The 20458-nt window shown below is 48.4% G+C and overlaps 1 protein-coding gene across 2 annotated transcripts in view; it reads left to right on the top strand.

Moving 5' to 3' along the window:
* Positions 1-14299, top strand: part of Ntrk3 (neurotrophic receptor tyrosine kinase 3) — a 178328-nt gene extending 164029 nt beyond the window's left edge. Inside the window, exons 16-19 of one of the 2 annotated variants that reach the window (XM_090321689.1) lie at positions 5095-5136; positions 7852-8010; positions 10889-11840; positions 11946-14299. In XM_090321689.1, the coding sequence (XP_090177815.1) occupies positions 5095-5136; positions 7852-8010; positions 10889-11074 (387 nt within the window). In that variant the 3' untranslated portion in view covers positions 11075-11840; positions 11946-14299. The remainder of the gene's footprint in view (positions 1-5094; positions 5137-7851; positions 8011-10888; positions 11841-11945) is intronic. The other variant, XM_090321690.1, reaches the window with a different exon arrangement.
* The last annotated feature ends 6159 nt before the right edge of the window (positions 14300-20458 follow it).

The following is a 20458-nucleotide window of genomic DNA, read 5'->3' as shown; positions in this document are numbered from 1 at the left end:
CTGGATTGTTGCTGTTAGGAATTCCTGCTCATCCAGACAAGAGTATCAACTATGGATCCGAACTTGAAAGCTCAGAGCATCTCCTTTTAGCTGGGTGAGGATAGGGAGAGAGAAGCTTAGCCACATGGAGAGAAGGGATTGATCCACCTACCCCAGCCTGCAGCCTGGACCCACGCTGGGGGGAGACTGGACCTGGAGAGAGGTATTCCATCCGTTTTGCGAAGCTCACTCATGTTGTTTTGGCCAACACTGGATATGTAGACCAGGATGGTTTGTGTGGGGCATAGGGAGGGAGAGGAGCTCACTCACAACCATCCAACCATGAACACTGGCTTAGCATTTGAGATTTTTCTCCTGTGGGCACCCTTAGAACCATCTTGCATTGCCTTTTGACCTTGGAGAAGCAGCTGAGAAGGAGAGAGGAGGCCCGTCTGGCCCAAAGCTGCAGGCCAGGCTACAGGCTGCATGCCTGGAGGCCCTTAAAAATGGGAGGCACTGTTGTTTCTGCTCACAAGCACCTAGGGAAGCATGTGAAGAGTTGGGGACGGGCGTGTGAGAGTGAGTGGGACCCAGAACTCCAACCTTCTCTTAGGGCTGGGAGGGGTAGCCAGGGGTCGTCCAGTCTTGGCTGCAGTGAAGCTTCATGGTTTGGCACTAGATGATTCTGAAAGGCCGAGGAGGTCAGCCCCTTTCCGGAAGCCCACGTTTCCTACACAGAGACCTGGAGCCTGGAGACGAGGCAGGTGGTGGTGTGTAAGCAAGAGCAGCTTTGCAGCTGAGTGTTTCAACCTCTGTTATCAGCCATCCTCAGGCTTCCCTGAGAAGTCACCTCTGATACACGTTTTCTCTAACGACGGAGAGCTGTATCTCATACTCCATGTGCATTTGCGTGCGTGTTCCTGCATACTGACTCCCACGTCGGGCCCCCTCCCTTTTCACGGGAAAGGGTCTTGTTTCATCATCACTCAAAGCAAAATCCATTTCCTGTTGGGTGAAGAGGTGCATTCCGTTCTTAAGAAAGCTCTGGTGTGTGAAAATGCCTAGTCTGTGGGTTTCTTGGCCCCCACTCAAGCTTCTGGGGCCAGGAGGCCAGCTCAGGAGACGGCAGATAAGACCATGGTCTCTCCTGAGTCTCTCATGCGCCATCATGCACCTCCAACTTTGCCTTTGCTTAGGGGGTGGAACCATGGCTGGCAGGCTTTGCTGTGCATTGTTTACTGGAGTAATTAAAGTATGCAAAGTGGTCTATGCAGCCTCCCCCCCCCCCAACTCCATCTTTTTTGCTCTTCTTCCCTAGCTATTCTGGCGTTTTGTGCAGTTGGCAGTTAATAAAACAAAAGTAAGGGAGAGCCTCCCTCAAGCTGCAAAAATTAATTTGGGAGTGATTTGGAAGTAGTTAATTTCACCTCTAGCTACCAGCCGTGTCTTTCAGAGGGCATTGGGTTCCTTTATTTATTTATTTATTTTCTGCAGCAGCACAAAATCAGAAAAGACATGTAGCTCGAGCTTCCCCTATCACCACTGCCCCAGCCCTGATTTCTCAGCCAGGAATTACAGATGTCGCCGCCATGGTGTGTGGGTTTGCTGCAAGGGTTGTCTGCATCCCAGAAACTGTCTGGGGTAGATAGAAGCGTGTCCACCCAGGGTCTCACATCGTCCAGGGAAGCTGGCAAGCATTGCCTCTGTGTCAGTCAGGGCCTTATTCTGTCTGTCCTCTTCTTGGCAGGGTCATCATTGACCCCATTGTCACATCAGGCAGCAGAGTCCTCTAGGGGTGAAGGCTGCTGAGCTTGGAACATTCCTATGCTTTATGGCTTTCTCCTTTTTCCTTTCCAGCATCTATTTCCCCAATCTCCACATGCACTTTTTTAAAAATCTTAGTATTTTAAGAACTGTTTTTATTAAGGTGATGTACGGAGAGGCTACCGTTTCGTAAAGCAGGTGATGAGCGCATCTCTTTTTTGGGAGTTCTGACTCGGTTCTACGGATCGAGGATTACGGAGGTTAGCCTGAATCCTTCCGTTGTCTCCGGGAATATTATGCAACAAGACTTCAGTGTGACTCCTATTCTCAGCATCTGAGTTTGTCTGTTTGGAATATGGCTTCCACTGTAGCCTCTGAGTGGAGTGAGGAGAGGTGTGTTAAGCCACCGAACGAGATCAGACCTTTGCTTCCTTGTGTCTGTTGTTGGACGGGCAGGCCCGAGAACTGTCTAGAACTCAGCTGAGATGTTCAGCTGAGGCTGGCTTGAGGGTGGGAAGTGGGAGTTCTCAAACCCCACTTTGAACAACCAAACCACACACTCCTGGCTCTCTTGGCTCTCCTGGCCCACCGAGGGCTGGAATGGGGAGGCAGCTGGGTGGGGATGTAGTGTTTTTGTGTCCTTTGCCGCCCTCTCCAGCCGATGGCTTGAGGCTGGTGGGGGCACAGCTCCCCAACTCTCACCTTTCCTTTGCTAACTGTGTGTGCAGTCTGTAGATCTGAGGCTTGGAGTTTCCACATGCCCTAAAGAATTTTGAGAAGCCATGCAGGCCCCTTGGACCCTTCGAGGTACCACCCCCCAAATCTCCAGCCTGATTCAAAATAGTTGCAAAGTGCTGCCATTTCCAGGATATTGTAAACATTGAGATTAAAAAAAATCTATCATTCCTTTAATGCATCTAATGAACTTTAAATACCAGAGCAATTTGGTACATCATCTATTAAACACATGAGCAATTTCTTAAACACCCTGCTTTTTATACAGCCCCTTTCTCTTCTGGAATTTATATGCTCATTCCAGTTATCCCACTGAATTTTATTGTTATGTAATTTATTTCTATGCCTGAAAGCCTTTTATTGGCCATTCAGTCATCATTCACAGTGACAAAAATACGTATGGTGAGTTAAATTTAGTTTCTAATGTCCGGTGACCATAAGTTTTCAAATGTTAAGGATTTAGGGGACTTGACTATCATGACAATTATTGGTAATTCACAGAAATCGGCTTCTGAGAAAAATGATGTCCACCCATGAAAAGTTCTGATGCGGGTGAAGGGTGAAAGGCATAGCGTCCTTAGGGAAGCATCTCTTCTGTGGCTCGATGGCTCGGGATATTCGCCCATTCCCTTGTTTATAAGGACAATTCCAGATCGACTTTACCCTGGTTTCCATCTGCATCAGTGTATGAGCTGGAAGTGTCAGGTATGCTACACAGGTAGAGGAGGAGGAGGAAGCTTTTGATACTGAGCATGGAGGTACATGTCCGTAACCCCTGTTACGTGGAGGATTGCGCTCTGAGGCTAGTTCTAGGTAAAGATCGGGAGACGTTATCTGAAAGGTAGAATAGCTGAAGCAATAAAGGCTGGGCACGGGACTTGGTGCCCTCCAGAGTTCAGACCTCAGTTCCTTCAGGAGGCAGGGAGTGTGGAGGGGAGGCTTCTTGTCTTCCACCTTGCCCTAAAGTTTAGTTTGGTGCTCTTCAAAGTTTCCTCAAAGAGGACAACACCGTCTCTGCAAGTTTTTTTTTAAAATATTTTTATTCTTCTCCCAACATTCAAACAGTGTCTCGTTTTGTAACTTGGAGGTTTCGTCTGCTGGAGGGTGTAGGAAAGCCGTCGACGGAGGCACAGGGCGGTAACCGCATACAGATTCCATTGCTTGCCAGGCCTCCCCTGGAGAATAGTCCTAGAGAGGAGACACGGCTGCTGTTTCGTGGGAAGTTGGGAAGTCAGGTACAAGGGGACCTTCTACCAGGGTGCATCATGAATGTAACAGTTCTCTCTCTCGTTGAAGAAAAGCCCTCTCTCTGCTATAGGACTTCAATGAGGTCTGTTAGTTTCTGTGTATTTGTGTGTTAGGTTTTTCTTTTCGATCTCTGCATTTTCAGAGGGGACATGTGACCCCCTCCCAGGACATTTTTATACAGCATGGACATGTGTGCAGTAGAAATTGGGGAGTCCCCCACCCCACCCCGCCTGTGGGTACAAAGGCTCATTTTCATCTCTAGGAGATGACGCTGGCCTGGTCACTCTCTGGACCTTTCTTTTGGCCTTTTCAGAGTCGCACGCAGCCCCACGTGCTTACGCAGGCACGCGCATTTCACCTTCCGTTACGTGAATGGAAATAGTAAAATGTCTTGCTCGGTGACTTTTATTTGGGACACAGTTACCTATCACTACCCGTAGTTCAACCATATTCCACTGTTGTTGGTGGTGTTTAAACCACTTCAGGTACCTTCAACAACAGAACAGCGAGGCACTGTGGCTCTCGCCTGCTCTCCTAGCTACTCAGGAGGCTGAGCTCTGAGGATCCAGGTTCCAGGTCAGCTCAGGCAGGAAAGTCCATGCTAGAAGTAGCACTGTGGCTCACGAGGTAGAGCACTAGCCTTAAGTGAAAGAGCTCAGGGAGAGCCCACAGGCCCGAAGACCCTCCTTCCCCACCCACTGAACCAAACCCAGTGACAGAAAAGGTCTCCAACCAACTGTTTTTGTTTTGTTTTGTTTTTATCATGAGCAAATACTTTTCCTAAAGACAGAAATGGCTGCGTTCAAAGAGACTTACCAGCTTTCTATATGGACACATTCCACCAAGGTTTTCCCATGGAAAAAGACACCCTCCCTCCCTCCCTCCCTCCCTCCCTCCCTCCCTCCCTCCCTCCCTCCCTCCCTCCCCACTCATCGCTGGCCCCAGTCTCTCTGAGTTAGAAAGAACTATTCCAATGGGTTTCTCTGAAACCACATCCAGCCTTCCATCTGGCGCCTCTCCATTAGCGTGTGGCCATGTGCAGCTCCATGGTTTACCATCCGCTCTTTACTCGTCTCTGTCGTGTGGCTTTTTCTACCTAATGAAGGCGTCGTCCGTGACGTGGATTTTTTAATTCCTTCTCTGTTACGTATGCTGCCGATGTCTGTCCTTGTCTTTTAACCGTGACTGTTTTGTCTTTCGCCCTGCCAGTGCATTTAATTTAATCAGCGGTGTCTGTACAGCTTATCCTTTTCTTGCTTTTTGCCAATGTGTCATGCAGGACGGACCCTCTGCTCCTGAGGTTTATGTGAATACTTTTGTTAAGTTTTCTTCTAATATTATTATTGTTTTGTTTTTTTTTATGTTTAGCTCTTTAACCCGTCTGGGAATGATTTTTGTATATGGTGTGAGGTAGGTATCTAAGTGTATTTTTTTTTAATGAATCGTTCATTGTCCCAACACTTTATTTACTAACTCATCATCTCACATATTAAATTCCTATATTTATACGTGGCTGTGCTTTCAGGCTTTCTAGATCGTCCCTGTAACAAGTATGTCTACCCCTGTACCTTTAAACGGAGTATGCTCCTTAGGTAATATGCCACAATATTTCACTTTGTGATAGAGCAGATTTCTATCCATTGTTCTGTTCCAGTACCTTCTATCAAGTATTTCTTACCCTAGATGAATTTTTTCAGATTCACCTTGTTGGTGTTCACACACCATTCCCTTGGTGTGGTTAGGGTAGATTGAACTTTCAGGTTACATTAAATAGGACTTTGAATCAGAAAAGCGTACTGGAAAATTTGCAAATCTTTTTAAAAAGAATGGTTTTCTTATACCTTTTAATAGTAAATGAAACAGGAGATATCCCCAGGTTGACGCCGTCATGCTTTTCTGTTATAAACCTTATTATATTATGACATGTTGCTGAATGGATGATATACTATTCAGATTTGGAGGTTATATGTCCAGAAGAGACAATTTCACACATAGTTTAAAATACATTTAATGGTATTCATCTATCTCAGGCTATCAGTTATGTTTGAGCAAAATTAAAGCTACAGGGAAGGGTTTGAGAAAGTTCTTTTTCACATTTGGAAAAACGTGAATAGGCTAGAAAGTCTTACTGGAACTCACCTATAAAACGATGTAGACTTTGTGCTTTTAATTGATAAATTTCTGACTATTAATCGTCTCAGTTCTTTTGTGTCCCAGTTTTCTACTTTTTTCAACTCTTTATTCAAATTCACTCGTGACTCAACTATTGCCTCTTCAAATTATTGTCGTGTTACTCTCAGCATGTTACATTTGTCTCCTCTGCATCCATCTCTAACCTTGCTGAAGTTTGTATGACTTTTAAAAGACTAGCAATTGATTGTGCGGGTCAAAATCTCCTTTTGGTTCTTTTGTCTCTTTATTTTTTCAAAAATCAAAATCAATGTCTATATTACTTATTTCTTGCTTTCTTAATTTGGTTTTGGGGTTTACTAGTTTTTTTCCTTCAAAACTTATATTTTAGCTATTTTAAAAGTAAATGCTTTAATGATGTTTTCCTAAAAATGTCTTAGTTATGTTCCCTAGGTTTCAATGAATAGAAATTTAGTATTACAATCAATAATCCTTAATTTAATATTTTTCTTTACCAATAGTATTCTTCGTTGCCTGGTGATAACTTGTTAAGAGGTTTCCCTTTTGTTGTGAATTTCTGTTTTAGTTTAGTTGATACAGACAATATTTCTTATTTTTCTTTTATTATGTTTTTCTTATATTGTCTGCAGTGATTCCTTCTAAACATTATTTCTATTCTGTGTTTCCTATCTCTAACTCCTTCTATTTCCCTTTTCTGCAGTCTTTTGGGTGTTGGCTTCAGACTTGTGGCTTTACTTTTCCTGAAATCGGTTAAGCAGACATGTTATTTCTATGCCATTTCTGTAATGTTAGAGACCACATTGAAATCTTAGCGGGCATATTTATATTTAAACTGTTACCGTCAGCAATTGATCAGTATCTGTAAAATGATGAAGTTGTTACCAGACTTTTAATTAATTCTGTCTGTGCAGTTCTGGTTGAGATTATCTGGAAACTTCATCCCACAAAAAAAAAATGTCAGTTTGACAGAAACTAAAATATGTCATATTATATTACCTTTTGCAACTAAATTAGGGACCATTATTTAGACTTAAATTGAATTTTATAGCTTGTTTGCTCTGTATTGTTGGTTATATTCCAAGCTATTGGATAGCTTGAGTTTTGTTTCTTTTTACTAGAATACACACCCTATCAGTTTAGGGCTCTCAGTTTTATAAAAGGCTGCCTGGAGCGGCATTTCTGAACCGTTGCTTCTCTGAAAGCAAACAGCATCTCCCATTGTTGCCATACCCTGAACAGAGCTATGCCAGCTACTGGATGCTAGCTAGCAAACAGCTTTCAGGCAAACCATGGTGTTTGTTCTTTTTTCCAGGATACCTCGGGTGGCTTCCATCTTAACACCCACGTTGCCTGTCCCACGACATTTTTTTTTTAATGTGTTCATTCTTCCCGCCAGTTCTGTAGGGGTTGTCCTCAGCCCCACGTTCTTGTTGGGCCACGAGCTTTGCGCAGGTCTCCTGTTGGCCACGCCAGGGGCTCGCATATCAACGGCTTCTGAGGGTAGAGCAGAACTTCTGTCTCCTTCCGGGCAGTAATGCCATCTGTTCCCCTGCTGGGCAGTGAGGATTTGTTTCTGTCTTGTCTCCCCCACACCCCTGCTCCCCACGTGGGAAAGGTCACCATCATCAGGCATTTCTTCTCACGCTGGCTGACACGTCGGCCGGCACACACTGTGTCCTCTGCCAGCTACTTTCTAAGGCCTGTCTCCTTGCTGACCTTTGACATCCTCCTGTGACCTCCATCCACCTTCTGTCTTGGTAGCGTCTTTGGCCCGACACGGTGGGGACGAGATGTGAGATTGTCCCCGGGAAAGCTTGAGCCCTAATTCTGCAGCTCAGCTGTCCCTGCAGTAGTCAGCCCGCCTTCCCCTCTCTGCAGTGTGTGGTGGGTGGGCAGGGAGGGCGGGCACAGACAGGTGTGGCTCCTTCTGGCCAGTCACTATGCTGCGTGCTTCTGTCTCGACCCGATCTGCAGGTGGGGGGACACACCATGCTTCCTATCCGCTGGATGCCCCCCGAAAGCATCATGTATCGGAAGTTCACCACGGAGAGCGACGTGTGGAGCTTCGGGGTCATTCTCTGGGAGATTTTCACCTACGGGAAGCAGCCCTGGTTCCAGCTCTCCAACACAGAGGTAGGAGAGAGGCCGGTGTGGGGGGAAAGGCTGGCAAGCGACGACGACCACGTCTTACTGGGGAAAGAGAAAGTGTCCCAGTGGAGGAATCAGACCCAGGCCATGGTCCTGTGTTCTATGTGTTCTGCCACCCTTAAAAAAAAATCACCCAGGTGCCACGGAGACAAAGTGACCGCAGAGAACAATTAGGAATTTCTTTTTCCCATGGTGCCAGCGTGTGGAAACACTACTTAGTGGACCCAAATAATCTGGGTTGTCAGCAGATTTTCCCGGCAGGGCAGGCCCTGGGTTAGCAGGATATGTAAGTTGAGAAGGTCAGGTTTGTGTCATTGATCGTGAAACGTAGGCCGGTGAGAACAGAACGACAGTCATAAGCACCGTGATAACCACGTGCCAGATTTACAAGCTTTGAACCTCCCATAACAGCTACAAATAGGAGGAAATTAATTTTTGATAGGAGCCAGGTACTTCCCTCAAACGCTTGAGTAATAGTAATTGTCGCAGAGCACCTGTAAGACCGTCCAGGACCATTCGGGACTCACTGTTTAGGATCCTGGAGGTGAGGGGCTCAGAGCAGAGGAGATAAGCCTGGGTTATAGTCCTAGAATTCTTTAGCTTCCAAATACCTGGGCACAGGTGCTGTGTCGTTGCCCCGGGAATTCAGTGTAGTTCATCCACATAAGGGACGCAGCTCCCTACACCAGCTAACCTATAGAAAGTGGTCATCTTATCGTCTTCTGGGTTTTGTTTGTTCCTAGAAAACTGTAAACACCAGGGCCTTTTTAGAGCAGAAATCCCATTTTAATATTCAAGAAAGTATCTTGCACTTGGAAGCTGGGTTCATTTCTTGTGTCCGCTGCATCCTGACGGCTTCATTAATTTCAGAGATTGAAAAGAAAGCCTTCCTTTAAACCTGGACGTGCTTAACCGTTCCCGAGCTCCGTGGGGCCTGACCACATTTCCCAAAGTAGAACAAAACATTTCGAATAACTGTTCAAAATAAGGAATGAACCCACTTGTCACGTCTCAATGTTTGTTTACTATTATCCATACACACACACACACACACACACATGCGCACGTGTATGCATGCATGTGTTTGTGCATGCAATGTCCACAGATACAAACATTTACCTGAACACAGCTTCCATGAACACAGTAGATCAAGAAGGAGGAGGGGCCACACACAGGGCGTGCCTTTGGTCATAGACAAACCTTTGCCTAGGACGCCTGACCTCAAAGCCTGGCTTCCAGCCCCCAGCCACCTCTCCACTTGGCTCACGTGGCAGCCAAATCCTGGGCGGTCACTGAGAAGGGGTTTCCCATGGTGTGGATGGCCTGGCTGCCCCAGGTCTGGAGAGATGCTACTGAGTACCTTTGATCTTAGGTTAGTAGCTGCTGTGGCAGTTTGAATGGCTCCTTTCTCATGCAGGTGAAAGGTAAGAGAGGTGGAAATGGGGCCCTAATACCAATAATTGGAGAGCTATCAGGGTGGCGAGGGAATGAGTCCAGTGGATTGAGACAGGAGAGTCAGACAGGCCACCCTGGGTCAGGTCTGCTGCAGGGACAAGGCATAGGAAGACACAAAGCTTGTGTGTGTGTGTGTGTGTGTGTGTGTGTGTGTGTGTGTGTGTGTGTGTGCAGCTGTTCTCTTGCTCAGCCAAACAAGCTATTGAACTAGATTATTCTGTGTACTTTTTTTTTTCTTTAAATAGCACAGCCAATCTGGAAAACCAGACTAGAGGTGAAGGAACTTGTTTGAAGGTACACAGTGGTAACATGAGAGGGACGTTACAAGTCCCCCAAGGCTCCGCAACAGTGGCTGGCTCCTGGCATCCCAGCTACGCAGGAGCATGAGATCAGAGGATGCCAGCCTGGGCAGGGAACTCTGTGAGATTCTTATCTCCAATGAGCCACCAGAAAACCAGAAGTGGCGCTGAGGCGCAGCATGGCAGAGTGCTAGCTCTGAGCAAAAGGAGCTCTGAGTTCAAGCCCCATGACTAACAACCACCACAGTAACCCAAAGAGAAAACTTGGAAAATACGCATATTCGCTTTCCTTGAATAAGTGGCCGGGCTCACTGATAGAACACCTGGCTCGTGTACATGAGGCCCTGGGTTCGATTTCTGGCCTAAAAAAACAATACAAAATGTCTTTGAGGAATTGGAAATTGGGTCCAGTTAGAGACATGGACCTGGCGTGGCCGGCTGGCTTTGACCCGGCCTTGCCTGCTCTCTTCCTGCACTTACGTTACGGCCCCCCTTTGGGTAGATCGCGCCACACAGGTCCTTTTCCTTGATCTCACGGTCATCCTCGTGGCACTTCAAGGAGAAGTCAGAGCAGGCAGTGAGCTCTCAGGACGAGACCTGGTGAGTCTAGTTCGTGTGGAGCATCTTGCTCAGTGAGCAGGTAGAGGGGAATCAAAGCTGTGGTCCAGCCCAACTTTTTTTTTTTTTTTGCCAGTCCTGGGCTTGAGCTCAGGGCCTGAGCACTGTCCTTGGACTTTCTCAAGGCTAGAGCTCTACCACTTGAGCCACAGCACCACTTCCGGCTTTTTTCTATGTATGTGGTACTGAGGAATCAAACCTAGGTCTTCATGCATGCTAGGTGAGCACTCTACCACTGGGCTAAACTCCCAGCCAAACTCTATAACAAAGCAGAAAAGAATCCAAATCCGTTTACCCGGGGGCTTCACCAGCCTCCTCTCCACCTTCCCCACAACCCATGCACGGGCAGACAGGGACGACAGGGCCACCCCTAGCCAGGACTTCAGGCTGGACCCCTGCAACTTTGTGGGAGCTCAGAGAGGGCTGAGTAGGAGCCCGGGGGCTGAGGCGGGCCGTGGATTGACAGTCCTTTTCCTTTGTTCCCTCTTCAGGTCATTGAATGTATCACCCAAGGCCGGGTCCTGGAGAGGCCTCGAGTCTGCCCCAAAGAGGTGTATGATATCATGCTGGGGTGCTGGCAGAGGGAACCCCAGCAGCGACTGAATATTAAAGAAATCTACAAAATCCTCCACGCGCTGGCGAAGGCCACTCCAATCTACCTGGACATTCTCGGCTAGGGCGGCCGGGGAATCAAGAATTGATAACTCGGTTGCCTCCTCTCGTCCTGCCTCACTCACGTCCACCATCTCCCCCCCACACCCCTCCCTGACTCCTTTCTTCCATCCTGACCCAAGAGCATCTCATAGAAACTCAAGTGCCTGCTACACATACAACACTGAAAAAGAAAAAAAAAAACAAACAAACACAACAACAACAACAAAACCAACCCAACCTTGTAAGGCAGTTTGGCATATATATATATATATATATTTATATATCTAACTATCTATCTATATCTACAAAGACATACCTTCTCCAATACAGAGAGAAGCTGCTGATACAGAAAATTCTAAGACTCTTAACACCTTGGGGACAAAAAAAATTTCTAAATATTATTATTATTATTGATGCGAATGAAATTCCCTTGACTTAAGCTGTGGCCTGTGCTGCTTCTGGCTTTTTGGAGCAGACGACCTTGACCTTGACGAGACAATCTTCCTTCGGGGATGGGAGTGGCTACGGTGACATATAAGTCACTGTCACTGGTGAGTGCATTTCTCCTGGCTCTCAGCACCCAGGTGCTCACTGCATGGACTGTGCCCAGCCAAGAAACGACGCCAGAAAAGGAGCCTTTGGGGGAATGTCTCGCTTTGGGAGACAATTTTCTGATTTTCGTCTGTTCTGCCGACTACAATACCTGACTTTGGTGGGAAAATCAAAGATGGCGCCTTCGGGTAAACACTGAACAAACAACCTAAGAGGAAAACAAAAATAAAATAAATGGTAAGAACAAAACCCTCTCCCTCCCTCCCCCCAATCCCTCTTGGGTACAAACCAGGCGCCAGTTCCTTACCGGGTTCTAAAGGAATGTGTTGTTCCATCCTCCAGATTTAAAGGACTGGACTGGCTGAACTTACAGAGCTGCAGAAGACAAAACAGGCCGAACCCTGAGCCTTCCCAAGGCCCTGCCAGCGTTCTGTCGAGGGAGGATTCCTTGGTCCCACTCTCTGCTCTCAAGCCCTAGTGGAGAGAGGTGGTAGCTCCGCTGTGTCCTCTGCTGACAGGGACACACCAGCCTGTCAATGCCAACTGCCAGAATGCCGCTTGGAACTCATGATTCCTGGCTCTAGTGCTTCCTTGCTTCCCAAGAGTCCAGCCCCTTGGATGACACCCCACCCCCCCTCGCTCCTTGCACCCCACAAGCACCAGCTTTGGTGGGAGCTGGGGGCAGTGTGTGTTTCCAGGGAGTCGGGCGGTGGCACTGCACCGCCTGCAGCCAGCAGAAAGGATACACTTGACCACCTGCACCAGGCAGGCCTTGGCATTCTCCTCACGTGGCCAGCCCCTGGAAGGATTGATGCATCTGCCTTTGAGCTGCTGTGAAAAGGCAGAGCTGGGGGAGAAATTGCTTTTATGGGCGGGGGGAGGGGCCGGAGCTCCCCTGGGAGACGAGGTCCAGAGAGTGGCTCGAGCCTGCAGACTTGGCATCGGAATGAGGCCTGCGCTCTAACTGGAAGCACCTGGCCGGGATCCAGTCCCCTCTGTACAGCACCGGGGAAAATCACTGCCTCCCTTGTTGATGCCCTGGACCACAAAAAGGGCAGAGCTCTGGGCCTGCTTCTTACATGACAATGAGATGACCTTGGAAGCCAACAGCCTGACTTGCTGTGGAAGAGAAGATGAGCCCCTCCCTCTCCTCCCTGCCCGGCGCCTGGGCTCACTTCACCCCTGACTCACCTCTTCCCAGCCGAAGCCTCCTGGGCGCCTCTGACGCATCCCTCACCCTGGCAGCTAAAGAGACTGAAGCCAGGACGCCCTGGTTGGTGGGAGGAAGCTGAAGGATGGGTTAGGACCAAAGCAGGTGGATGTGGTGGTGGCCGTGATAGTAATGGTGGCTGATGACTTCTCTTGTTCCTCTTCTCTCTCTTCTTCCTCCTCTTCCCTCTTCTCCTTCTTCCTCCTCCTTTTCCCTCCTTCATTTTCTTCTTCCTCCATTTTCTTCCTCTTTCTCCTCCTCAACTCAACAGATGTTTTTATTCACATAGCCACGAGCTGTGCTCAGACGATAGCTCTGGCTGCGTTGAGGGCTGAGCAAGGCCGGCTTGGGCAGAGCCGGGCGCTATGGCCCCTCTTGATGGTGGTCGCTTCCCTTGTTCCACCGATGGCTGCACCCTTCGCCTGTGCCAAAGTGGCACATGCTGGGTGGAATTGCACAGCCTGGTTTTCACCCCGGGTAGCGAAGGGAGAGGTGTTGGGGTTGAAGGAGCCTCTTCTGGTTCCAGGGGACACTCCAGGACTCCGGTTGCTGCCCTTCTCCTCTGTGTCCTTTTTCCAAAGCAGCCCCTGGACGGCGTGGGTCTCCTCACTGTGGATGGCTAGCCAGCCACAGGGAGGGGCGGGTTGGGGGAAAGGGGAGAAGAAATGGGTTAGAGGCTGCTGAACAAATGGGGACCACCAGAGCGGGCCGGGGGTTCAAGTCAGGTCCACGGAGTGAGCCTGGCTAAAGTAAAGAAGGTGAGACCCTCGTGAACAGGGACAGCCGGGAGACTGGGGTACACAGCTGTGCTCTCATGCCCACCCCAGGCCTCCACATCGCCTTTGGGTCTTGGCCTTTGATGTGTCCGCCATAAGCCATTACCTGTGGAGAAGGGAGGGGGGAGGGGGCCTCCTTTCCCACAGCCCCCTCCCGCACCATCCGCAGGACGTCAAATAAAACACGGAGCACAAAGGAGACAGAGAGTAGAGGCTGTGCAAATCACATTTGTGTTTTCGGGCTCTAAGGGTGCGTGGAAATTTTCCACCGACCAGACAGACTGGCTTACTTGTATCTTTTTTCCAGTCACCGTGTCCCCTCCTTAGCACCCGTGCTGGGTGGCTGGGCGTGGAGGAAGGGCGTCCCCCACTGCGCTTGCTTCCCCTTAAGGCCGTCCCCTCCTCTTGCACACTTGCTTCATAACAAGCCAGACTCTCAAGTGTTCGACACTATTGTAGACTGGGGGCGGGGGTTGAGCTCATTCTCCTCCAATCCCCTCCTAGACTTTCTGCTTAGCAGAAAGTGGTATGGAAAGGTTATTTATTTTTAAAAGGATTGAATTCAATTCCACTGTGGCTTCCCCTCCACCCCACCCTTCCCTCGCCTCAAACAAATCCACATCCAGGAGGACCCTGAGAGCTCAGCCTAATGCCAGTGTCCCTGTGACTCGGCCAGTGTCCTGCTTTCTAATGGTTGCTCAGAATCGTGATCGAGGTGAGGGGGGGGTGGACTGGGGAGGGGTAAAAGGGGAGGGCTTGGAGGTCCCTAACTTTCTTCCAGTCAACAGAGGACTAAAACAGATCGCACCCACCTTTTCCCTGAGAGGGTTTCATTTACCAGTGGGGCTGGTGTCTGGGGTTCAAGTTGAACAGTGGCTCTCTTCTCAGGTGGTGTGTTAGCATGTCTAGTGCTAAATTCCAGGAACCAACACCAGCCTGGGAACTGTCCGTTAGTTTCCTGGGCTGTGAGAGGAATAGCCCAGAAGTAGCCATGCTTAAGAGAGTGCAGGCCTTCCTGGCTTTTGCTCTTAGCTACCCAGGACGATGGTGAAGTCAGCTCACCTTTTAAAGGATCAGGCTCATCACACCTCAGAAGATGGGCTAGGTATCCTTAAAAGTGTTCATTTCAGCTACAAAACAAAACACTACATTCTGCTTTTGCCCTGTCTCGCAACGAGAAATAAAATGACAGGCAAGGAAGCAGAGGAAGAAAAGTTACCTGTGGCAGGTAAGGGATTTGAGAAGAAAGGTCAAGGAGGTTAAGCGACTGGGAGGTTTGAGGGACATGGCACTCTTTCAGGGGTGGCTTGGTTACCAGGCATCAGATCATCAACTCGCTCTCTTCTCCACTCAGCGCCCTCAAGCTCAGGGTTGGCAGGAATGATTCTAGCTGATGGAGATGGACATATTCACTTCTCCTGGAAGCCACGGGCAATCTGAACTCCAGGTCAACACTCAGAGCTATTCCCCCCCACCCCCACTTCCCTGTAACTGCCAGTTGTACGGTGTTAGAAATGAGGGCTCTTTAAAGTTGCACATTCTTACCCAGACTCTTCTCCATCCAGGAAAGGGTTGATGGCTCCCTTCCCTCTTCCTGTACTAGACAGCGTGGCAGTCTGATCTTGATGCTGGGGTCCCAGTGTGACAATGAGCGGTCTTGAGATAAGGGGCATTCCCAGTCTGTGGCTTGGTCTCTAGGCCAGTTTCTCCTGAGGTCTCTTGAGACCAGACTCAGGCCATCTCTCCTTCCCCTTGCATCAGGGTAGCCTGAGTAGCAAGTGATACCTCTGAGGGCTGACAGAACGCTGGCCAGGACTTTCCGGGAAAGACTGAGTCACTGGGTTAGTTGCTAGGACTTTTGCTCTGAGCCTGGGTTTGCTCTACTCTGAGGACGATGCGAATCGTGACTTCTTGATGAAGCTTCAGTTTCTCCCCAGGCACAGTAGTTGCTTCTAAAATGTTCATACTCTGCAACAAGAAATGACTCTGACCCAGATCTTCATGTACTGAGATTTTTTTTCCCGTGAGCTTTGTGGAGATTGGAGGTTCCTGTAGAGTTCTTGAACTCTTGACAGAAGTAATACAGCTCATACACTCTATTTCTCTTAGCAAAATATTAAGTCCCAAGTTCAGAGAAAGGCGTGGTTTGACATTTGCAGTAGGAAATGGTATCTTTAAGCCAGCAAGCCCGTCAATCTCATACAGCCGCAGGACAGTGAGTTTTATTAATTTCTTTCCCTAGCCATCTAGAGACATTTTGCTTTGTATGCGGTATTGCAGTTTAAGATCATAGTTTGCAAGAGATGTTTCTATTCAATAAAGTTAGAAGTTTCTGAGAGAAAGTAAATCAAAATAACTGATGAAAAATTTACTCAACGTCTATTTCCAATAAATGCCCAGGCACTTAGGTTTTGCTTTTTTGTTTGGTGTAGCCTCAGAAGTCGTCATTGTCTTCTTCTTCTTCTTCCTCCTCCTCCCCCTCATCCTTCCTCCTCTTTTCTCTTCCTCCCCCTCCTCCTTCCTCCTCTTTCTTCTCCCCCCTCCTCCTCCTCCTCCTTCTCCTTCTCTTCCTTTTCTTCTTCTCATTTGAGGCAATCAGAAAATTTTACATTCTTTCTATAAGGTAGATTCAAGGCTTAGCTATGCACTGCATGTTCCAACATTCTAAGGATGCAAGAATCCCTAAGCGCCAATGACAAATGCATACAATCAAGTCTACTTCTGCTAATTATTTTTTTTTCATCTAAGTCTAGGAGACTTAGATTTTTTAAAATCAGTTTTAACCATGTTAAGTGATATGACAAACTCAAATATTTTCTCCCTGGAGACCAGCCCAGAGGAACCTTCCATGTAGCCGACACCTTTGAACTCACCTCTAAATTGAAGAAACCAAACCTGATCCCGGTGATTTGATTCTGCCATCTGTAGTCAAGAGGCAAATTTCAGCAGAGAGCACTGTCTCTCCACATCCTTCTTTTCCTTTGGCTCTCATCTTTCTGACTCTCTGGATGGATAATCCAGCCTCTCAGACTCCGTGAGAGTCCTAACAGGTTGTAAGTCCTGGGACCACAAGCAGTTTGGACTCAAATGCAGAGAGAGAGAACTGGCGCCAAATGTTTTGGCCCGCAAAAGCAGAAAACGTTCATTTCCTACAGGCAGGATGGAACTGGCCACAGTTTAAAAGACTTGTGAAGGAACTGTGCCCTCCAGTGATTTTAGCGCTGTCAGGCAAAGCTGACGTCTAGATTAACCTCCAAGCTGTGCAGGGGTTTCCTGCAGACCTCATTCTGATATGTGCGGTGTCTCTGTTAATCTCATCTGGAACTTTCTGCAGCCCACTCACACTGGCCCTCCCCTTTCCCTACCCCTGGCTTTCCCCTTCCAAGACCTTTTATCTTCCAGCAGTACAGAAGTCACCAGTGGTCTGAACTGGGGGCGGGAGGGCACTTTAATCCTGAGATTGTCACCTCTGTGCAAACTTGGGCTGAATCAGAAGTTCTAAGAGAAGTCCTGCAGCCCTGCCCAGCCCCCCTTTACCACTGCAGAACCCCTACAGCTCCTCGGCGTGGCCTAGGAGATTTGGGAAACTTACCAGAAGACTTGAGCATTCCTCACTCCACACAAAGTTCTCTGCAGCTTCCCTGATTCGTCTCATCAGTCCTTGATTGCTTCTTTAGGCCAAGTGAAGGTTTTGAGCGTGCTGATTCTGGGCTGACTGATGTTGTGACCCTACAGGGGCAGAAAGGATGATAAATATACATATATATTTCCTCAAAGCAATGATCAGAAATGTGTTTGGTCCCAGATTTTCAAGCTCACCTCATACAAATTGCATTCAGTTTGGAGTATAATAATATCAACATGGTGATATTTGTTCATAGGCACATAAAGGCACACACATGCATACACACACACACACACACACACACACACCTACTAGGGTACAAACTAACTATGGTGTCTACTGATGCTTTCTTTCATTGAGGTCTGTACATAGATGTTCAAGGAAAGTACATCCCATGTTTTCTTAGCTGAAGCATACTTTGGCGTTGCTTGAGACCACACAACCTCTGACAGTCTCTGGATTGTTTACAGCGCTGGGGAGATCTTGGAAAGCAGACAGCTGGCCACAGGTCATGGGCGTGTGCCCTTTCTCTCATGGAAGCATGCTGTTATCTTTTCTTCAGTCGTTGCCCAGACTGCTGTACAATCCTTATGTCTAGCTTCCCCTAGACCCGAGTTTGCAGGCATCTCCACTCAGGAGAGGCAGAGGCGTTTCCTTGGGCATTTGCTTTAATCTCTTACAGCTCTACAGACTCTGAAGTCTTAGTGTCTATTCCCTGACCCCAGCCCTGCAAGGCCAGCTTCTACCCCCCGCCCTGGGAAGCCAGGGAAAGGCCTGGTCCCCCAGCCCTCCCTCCTTGCTCAAGCCCCACCATCTTCCATCCAGCACCGAGGACCAGGGATTAACTCCTCATGAATGTGTCACCAGCTGCTTCTGAGTGGGAGACGCTGGTCTGGGACCACAAGCCTCAGTGTGTCTGCTTAGCCTCCTCTCATCCTCCTGTCTGGTTACAGGGGAAGAATCTTCTTATAAGCATGGTTACCATCCTCCCTGCTCTCTCCCTCCGTTTCTCCCTCTCTACTGCTCTTGTTCCCTCTCCCTTCTCTCTTCTTCCCTCTCCCTCTCCCCCCTACCCTCCTACCTTGGCCTCAGTGTTGGATTTTCTGCATCAGGAAAGCAACAGCTATGTTCTAGAACTCTTGTCTGTCTGTACCACCCCCCTCTCCCCCGTCCTTACATTTGTCAGGCAGGCAGAAAGCTTCCCAGATCTTTGAAAGGAGGAGAATCAGGTCGGGGTACATGGATAAAAGCTCGGTGGGAGATTCTAGGAGGCAAGCTGGTTCAGAGGACTGCCTTTCCCTGTTCACTCTGATAATCGAGGAGATGGGGGTTTTACCGTGGACTTTCGTGGAGCTAAGATCTCAGATTCACCTGTGGGAAGTTGGATGGAATTCATGATCACAAACATTGTAAGAACCTTTCCCAGAGCTTATTTTCTTTTTCCTTTTCCTGAAAGGTAACCTTTTATCAGGGGCCACTGGGATATTTATTTTCCAGGGCTGAAGAAGATTGATTATGGTTCATGTCTAACAGCAAAGACTTCCCCTAAGCCCACCAGAGTCTGACCCAGGTTATTATTTATTTTTCTCATACCCCACAGCATCAAGGACCTTCTTGATTATGTGTGTGGGCCCTGGTGGGTTAGTACAAGGGAATTGTTGAATTAAAATGAAAAGAGAACAAGCTAGGGCATGAACATTTTCCGTAGCAGCAGCACTATTCTCTCTGGCAACGATTCGTGCACTGTTCACCGAGGAATCACATTGTTCCTAAAAGACAGTCTTATTATTGTGTGTGTGTGAGAGAGAGAGAGAGAGAGAGAGAGAGAGAGAGAGAGAGAGAGAGAGAGAGAGAGAGAGAGAGAGAGAAAGTGGGAGATCCACAGACCCATGTTTCAGTTATCCACGAGATAATGTTTTATCCAAATATTTCCCTCAGGAATGGTCAGTTATGCAAAACTGTACCGGCCCTTTACCTACGGTTGGGATGGACCCGGGGTGCTGGTAGACGTGCAGGCTGGCATGCGATGGTTCTGAGGGCACAGGCCCTGGGTTCACTCAGCAGTAACCGTGGGGCTGTCAGGGAAGGTGGCCTGATAGGTCTATGCCAGCGGTGTCTTGGCAGTGCACTGATTCTGTTGTACTGGCCGGCATTTGAGAATGGGGGTGCGGCAGAGACCGTGGGGGCGCATGTTGAGGCTTTTCCCATCAGTAGGTCATTCCTGGCTCTCTTGGCACCTGCAACTTCTGCAGTGACTCCCGGCACCAGGAATCAGTACCAGGGACAGCAGACGCCTCTCGGCGTTGATTTTCCAGCTCTGAATTTCCAGACAGGGAATCTCCAGGCACTTCCCTTTTACTTCCAACTCACTAAACTTCCACTTGGAAGACTTCATTCTTCAGATTAAAATTTTTTTCCCCTCCATGTCTGGCTTATCTCTGTTTCTCCTCTTGACCTGTCAGAACTAAATAGTAGGGCTTTGACCCTCGGCTCAGAGGCCTGGGGAACCATTGGAGAGCAATGGCAGGATCGCCTTTGGGCCACCGCTGATAAAAATGTCTTCATCAGATGCCTCTTGACTTGCCAGCTCCCAGATGAGGAGCTACTAGTTGAAAAAGCAAACCACTCCTTAGAATGTCAGCACACTTCTTGAAGTCCCCGCTTGACTTGTGCGAGTGTGGAGACAGGAAGTCGTGGACAGCACGGACAGCAGGTTCAGTGGCACAGCCGTTGGCGGCTCTGGAAACTTGCAGAGGGATTTGCCTTGCATCTCAGCATCCGTGTATGTTTTGTAAACACCAAATGCTGTTCACCGACCTGTTTTTCCTGAAATGATCTCAGTACGATGAGAAGCAGCTACTTACATGGTCTTCCATAGGCTGGCAGAAGACGGGCTGCCTCGCCGCTTTGTGAGGGCCAGCGTCCTCTCAGCACAATGAGACAGAGCCGGTGTCTTGGAGGCAGTGTTGTCTTTTTTCTGGCTCTCTGTACTCTGCTTGCATGAGAGTGGTGCAGGCTGGAAGGCAAACAGTCACTGCAGAGTTAAAGCATCCATGTTGCTATGCGAGGTAAATTATTTCGCCTACTTCTGGACAATCCAAGGCTTTGAAAAACATACTCTCATCCCTCCCTCCCTCCCTCCCTCCCTCCCTCCCCCTCCCTCCCTTCCTTGCTTCCTTCCTTCCTCTGTGCTTATAACTTGTAACATTTACTGTTGGGAACCATCAGGGCTTCTTTTTAGGGC

The sequence above is a fragment of the Megascapheus bottae genome, chromosome 30 (genome assembly GCF_031878675.1).
Source record: "Megascapheus bottae isolate mThoBot1 chromosome 30, mThoBot2.hap1, whole genome shotgun sequence".
In the NCBI taxonomy this organism is placed as follows: Eukaryota; Metazoa; Chordata; class Mammalia; order Rodentia; family Geomyidae; genus Megascapheus; species Megascapheus bottae.
The sequence above is the reverse complement of the archived record's forward strand: the minus strand, read 5'-3'. Positions and strand labels throughout refer to the sequence as shown.